The following is a 5,000-nucleotide window of genomic DNA, read 5'->3' as shown; positions in this document are numbered from 1 at the left end:
TCCTATTCAGAGCACCGTGAGCCTCAGTGGCTGCAGATACTGTTTGTGAAGTATCAAAAGCAATTTCCACTAACCATGGAATGGTTGATGTCCTTGAGTTCTCTTCTCTCGTGTCTGCTTAGATTTGTCCTTTTTTCCCTGTAAACGGAGTAATCTTTTATTAGCTGCATTGGCAGTTTCAAAAAGTATAATTATTTGTGTAGAAAACTGACATGAAAACATATTTCTATAGAGTATCTTTGAACACTCTGGACTAGTAAACGAGATAACATCACTAAGTAAATCAAACCATTTTTGATAGATGTTTATGTAATTGTCCTTATTTGTCTTATCTGTTTGTCTGGACGAAGATTTTGCTTTGCTGCGTTTATGGTGTACTGTAGACACAGCCTCCAGGCCTGTGATATGATGTTGCAGGCCTCTTTGTGGGCTGCCTGTTGTGGAAATGTAGGATCTGTGGCGCCTTCCTACTCCCAATCTCATATGTCTTTGCTGCTCTGTTCTGGGTGTTGACAGATTTTCCCTGGCCTGATCCTCTCCGACATCAAGCCTGCCAAAAAGATGAAGTTCAAGACAGTGTGCTACCTACTGGTGCAGCTGATGCACTGCAGGAAAATGTTCAAGGCTGAGATCCCTTTCTCCAACGTCATGAACTGCGAAGATGGAGACAAAGTGAGTAAGATGCTGGATTTGTGTGGGTGTGTGTGTGTGTGTGTGTGTTTGTTTTTATCGGCATCCAACATGTGCTCTCTTTCGCCCACATTTTCACTAACCAATTAGGTGTCACATTACCTATATACTGTATGGGCACATCAGCTTATTCACCAATCCACATAGACAACATATGTTTGTGTAAAAAAAATCAACTGGGTCCATTACATTTTTTTCAATGGGAAAGCTACAGTACTAAGACTGCTATCTCTTCGCCATGAGAAAACCTGTGGTTTGTATCCGCCAGTGATTTGGCACCTAATTGGCTTGTTTGTGAACATGTGGTGAGGTGAGTGCTTGTGGATGCTATTTTTAAAGATGGTTGATGCTAACTGGCTAAAGCTAACCCTGCAAATCCTGACCCCCTGGAGAGCCTGTGATTTGGATATGCAACTTAGCTGATGACGATGAAGTGAATGCAACACTGCATTGCTTTGTTGGTGTATGGTGTTGGTGTATATACAGACAGCATGTGTGGCTGTAGCCATGTGTGGATGTGGGAATGCTGGCTGGGTGTGTGCATAGCTATCAACTCTCATGTAGCCTACTTCTGTGTAAGCATGGTGGTGACATATAAACCCCTATGGTCAGGATTGACTTTGCCATTGACCACAGGATTCACATGTAGGTCACAAACACTTTGTCCACAGACACAGTGAGTGAGACAAATGAGTTGCAGAACATTAAAAGCAGGACACAGTGGTGGAAACGAAACGGCACGGTTGGTTCCTGCCCAGAACGTGGATGTGTGCACTGCGTTGGTGTGAGGTTAGCTTCTCCGCCATGGCCTGTGCGCTTGCTTGGTGCCGTGCACGTTCTGTTTACACCAAACCCTCCCCCGCCCCACTGAGCCTTGTGTCACGCTCCTCCTCTGCCCAGCTCCTTCACCCCTCTCCTGCTCCAGTGAGCCCCAGCTAGGGCTGCTACAGTGACTGCCTCCCGCCCCTGCTCAAACTCACCGGAGGAGGAGGTTCAGAAACGCGCGCACACACACACACACACACACACACACACACACACACACACACACACACACACACACACACACACACACACACACACACACACACACACACACACACCTCTATGACTCCACTGAGCCTCGGCATTCTTACCACCTGGGCACACTCCACTGAACCCCCAGTGCCCCCCCCCCACCCCCACCCCCCCGTCAGGTGTGACGCACACGTTATCGCTCCCCCCCATCCATCACTATGGATACGATCCTCCACGCGACAATGGCCGTTGTCATGGATATCATCTTTCAACACACGTGCCGCTTTGTCTGTCCATATCGATAATGAAGCGGCGCTAATTCGGAATCGCGTGCACGCGTGACGTGTCTGATGCCCGGCGAGGTCACCGAGTTCGTGACGCACGTGCCAGTGTCCAGTCGCGGCTAGACTGAGGTGCCACCGCCGGACACGGCCCGGCCGCTGAACCCTGCCGACAGCTCCCCCTCCCCCCTCGTCTGGATGATGTGTCTGGAGGGTTGGCAAGACGTGACACAAGCGCTGTTGGTCATTGGCACATCTTACCAGGGCTGCCATCGCCCATCGCCCAGCTTCGCGCTCACGCGTCAGACATTTCTCCTCTCGTCCCTACGCGGCGGCGGCGGCGTCAACGTCAGCAGCGACCCTCATCCATCAACGCAAAGGCGCGGCGACAGCGCGGCCGACTCGCCGCCGCAATATCTCAGAGTCGGAGGCTCCCGGAGCCCGCTGGAAGAGCGCACCTGCCGAGAGCGACGCTCATTAGAGACCGCTGTCAGACACCGACACTGTGTGTGTGTGTGTGTGTGTGTGTGTGTGTGTGTGTGTGTGTGTGTGTGGGGCGTGGGGGTGGGACGGCTCTGTTTGGAAAAGGGGCTTGTCAGAACTTGATGTACTGCTTTGTTACAGTGTTAATGAGGCTGAAATGCAGTGTTGACATTTCAGACAAAAGGAGCTCTCAGAGCTCGGAGCCCTGGCTGCCATAGGATGCATGTGCTGGGATCAGGAAGGCGTGTGTGGGCTGCCTGTGCCAAACTGTGCTTTGTGCATCATGCCTTATCGGCAGAGGTCGATATCCTGAGTCCAGAAAGTTAAAGTCCTGCCAAGTATTTGATCCAACCATTTAGTAAACCAGCTCATTGACAGCCAGGTAGATCAGATAATTAGTGATATTAGTGATTAGTGATATTAGTGATTAGTGATATTATTGCATAAGTAGAAAGAATATATGGCAGAACGTTTACTTTCTGGAACCGGGATGTCCGCCTCTGGTTATTGGTGATGTGACGATAGAGAAACTACATTTCCCATGATCGCTTTTGTCCAGAGACGGGTGCTGCGCTCGGCGCCGGAGAAGCTGCGGAACCGGACGTCGGTGTCGGCCAACGTGACGCAGAGCAGCCCGGGCACGCGGGTCAACCGCTACATCAGCCGGCTGATCGAGGCGCGCCAGACCGAGTCCAACACCGCAGACCTGCACTTCCTCACGCTCATGTACAAGAGCTCCGAGAGGGAGCAGAGGGTATGCCAGCACACACACACACACACAAACACACACACACACACACACACAACACACACACACACACACACATTCATTCACACACACATACACTCTCTCTCTCTCTCACACACACACAGACAGGTACACATATACACACAGATGTACACACTGCCATGCAGGACATGCCACAGCATCACATTACACATACACACCCCCTCACACACTTACAATGTTACTGTAAAACCCAGATTGACACACACTCTTTCTCTCACACACAGGCATGCATACACACACACACACACACACACACACACACACACACACACACACACACACACACACACACTCCCCTTTAACATTCTGAAATGTGTTGTCCTTCTCCCAGTATCACCAGCTCCATGATGAGTACTTCACCAGTGCTGTGGTGCTGTCTCTGCTACTCGCTGCCTTGTTTGGACTCGTTTACCTCCTCATCATTCCACAGTACGAACTCCACTTTTTAGCCCCTCTCCTGTCCTCATCTCTCTCTCTTCTCTATCTTTCTCTTCTCTCTCTCCCTCTCTCTCTCTCTCTCTCTCTCTCTCTCTCTCTCTACTCGTTTAGTCTCTAGGACATTCACCAAACAGCTACTTTGCCACTAACAGACCCATTCACTCAGGCCTTGCTCTCTTCTGTTCCCTCTCTTTTACTCTCTTTCTATTCTTCTTCTTCTTCTTCTGTTCTTCTCACAGGAGGACAGTGGTTCTAGGGCTGCTTGTGTTCTGCATCTGTTTCCTGGTGGCTTGTATCATGTATTTGCATATCACTAGTGTACAGGTAACAAATTTCAGCATGTCTTTTTCTTTAACCCCCTCACTGCTTTCTTTCTTTGAAGAACACATTCATGCTAATTGACGCCACATTTAGCATACCAGTCAGTCCACAAACGCAAATGCAAATGTTCCCTCTTGACTGGCATAGCTGCAGTGTTATTATTGCAGTAGTAACAGCCCCTGCATGGCCTAGCAAATTGGCATGGCTTTGAACATCAGTGGTCTAGCTGGCTCAGTGTTGGATTCGTGCGAGCAGAGAGAGATTGACGGGGGGGGGGGGGGGGGGGGGGGGGGGCGGGGGGGGGGGGGGCGGGGGGGGGGGTTTGTTGGATGAATATTTGCCTGTTAGCCTTGGCTTAGATTGCTCATGCCATTCCAGCACGCTAAGCTAGTTAGCCAGATTCTCTCGTTTGTGTGGAGCGGAGGCTTCACTTTTTTTCCACATCTGACACTCCCCTTAACCCCACTGCTAAGTGGATTTTCACATGCAAATTTGCTCAGGTAATCTCTTTGTGCCACTGTCTTCCCCCCACATTCATAATCTCCATACTCTACCTTCCTCCACATTTATCCCCCTCTCCTTCTCTCCCCTCTCTCTCTCTCTCTCTCTCTCTCTCTCTCTCTCTCTCTTCTCTCTCTCTCTCGTCTCTCTTCTCTCTCTCTGCTGTCTCTCTCAGTGTATCCCAGGGTGCCTCACCATCCAGATCCGAACGGCTCTGTGTGTGTTCATTGCGTTCTTAATCTACGCTGTGGCCCAGGCTTGTGTGGTAAGATGGCCCGTCCTGCTGCTCCTAATCCCCACTCAAACACACAATCATTCAGGGGACACTTGTGTTTGGACACTAGTCAAACCTATTCAGTTAAATTGAACTCAATTCAATTCAGTTGTGGTTGTAGCCTGCTCTTGTAGCTAGCGTGTTGAAAGGTTCATATAAACAGACACAGAAAACAGGTCGTTGGAATGTGATTAGATACATTTTT

General features: G+C 49.8%; 1 protein-coding gene across 1 annotated transcript in view; it reads left to right on the top strand.

Annotated features, from left to right (window-relative positions):
- The window catches only part of LOC134099610 (adenylate cyclase type 1-like), a 43,120-nt gene that overhangs the window by 28,921 nt on the left and 9,199 nt on the right, over positions 1–5,000 (top strand). Inside the window, exons 8-12 of the mRNA XM_062552548.1 lie at positions 517–672; positions 3,031–3,225; positions 3,593–3,690; positions 3,939–4,023; positions 4,697–4,794. Of these exons, the coding sequence (XP_062408532.1) occupies positions 517–672; positions 3,031–3,225; positions 3,593–3,690; positions 3,939–4,023; positions 4,697–4,794 (632 nt within the window). The remainder of the gene's footprint in view (positions 1–516; positions 673–3,030; positions 3,226–3,592; positions 3,691–3,938; positions 4,024–4,696; positions 4,795–5,000) is intronic.

This window comes from Sardina pilchardus, chromosome 2 (genome assembly GCF_963854185.1).
Source record: "Sardina pilchardus chromosome 2, fSarPil1.1, whole genome shotgun sequence".
In the NCBI taxonomy this organism is placed as follows: Eukaryota; Metazoa; Chordata; class Actinopteri; order Clupeiformes; family Clupeidae; genus Sardina; species Sardina pilchardus.
The sequence above is the reverse complement of the archived record's forward strand: the minus strand, read 5'-3'. Positions and strand labels throughout refer to the sequence as shown.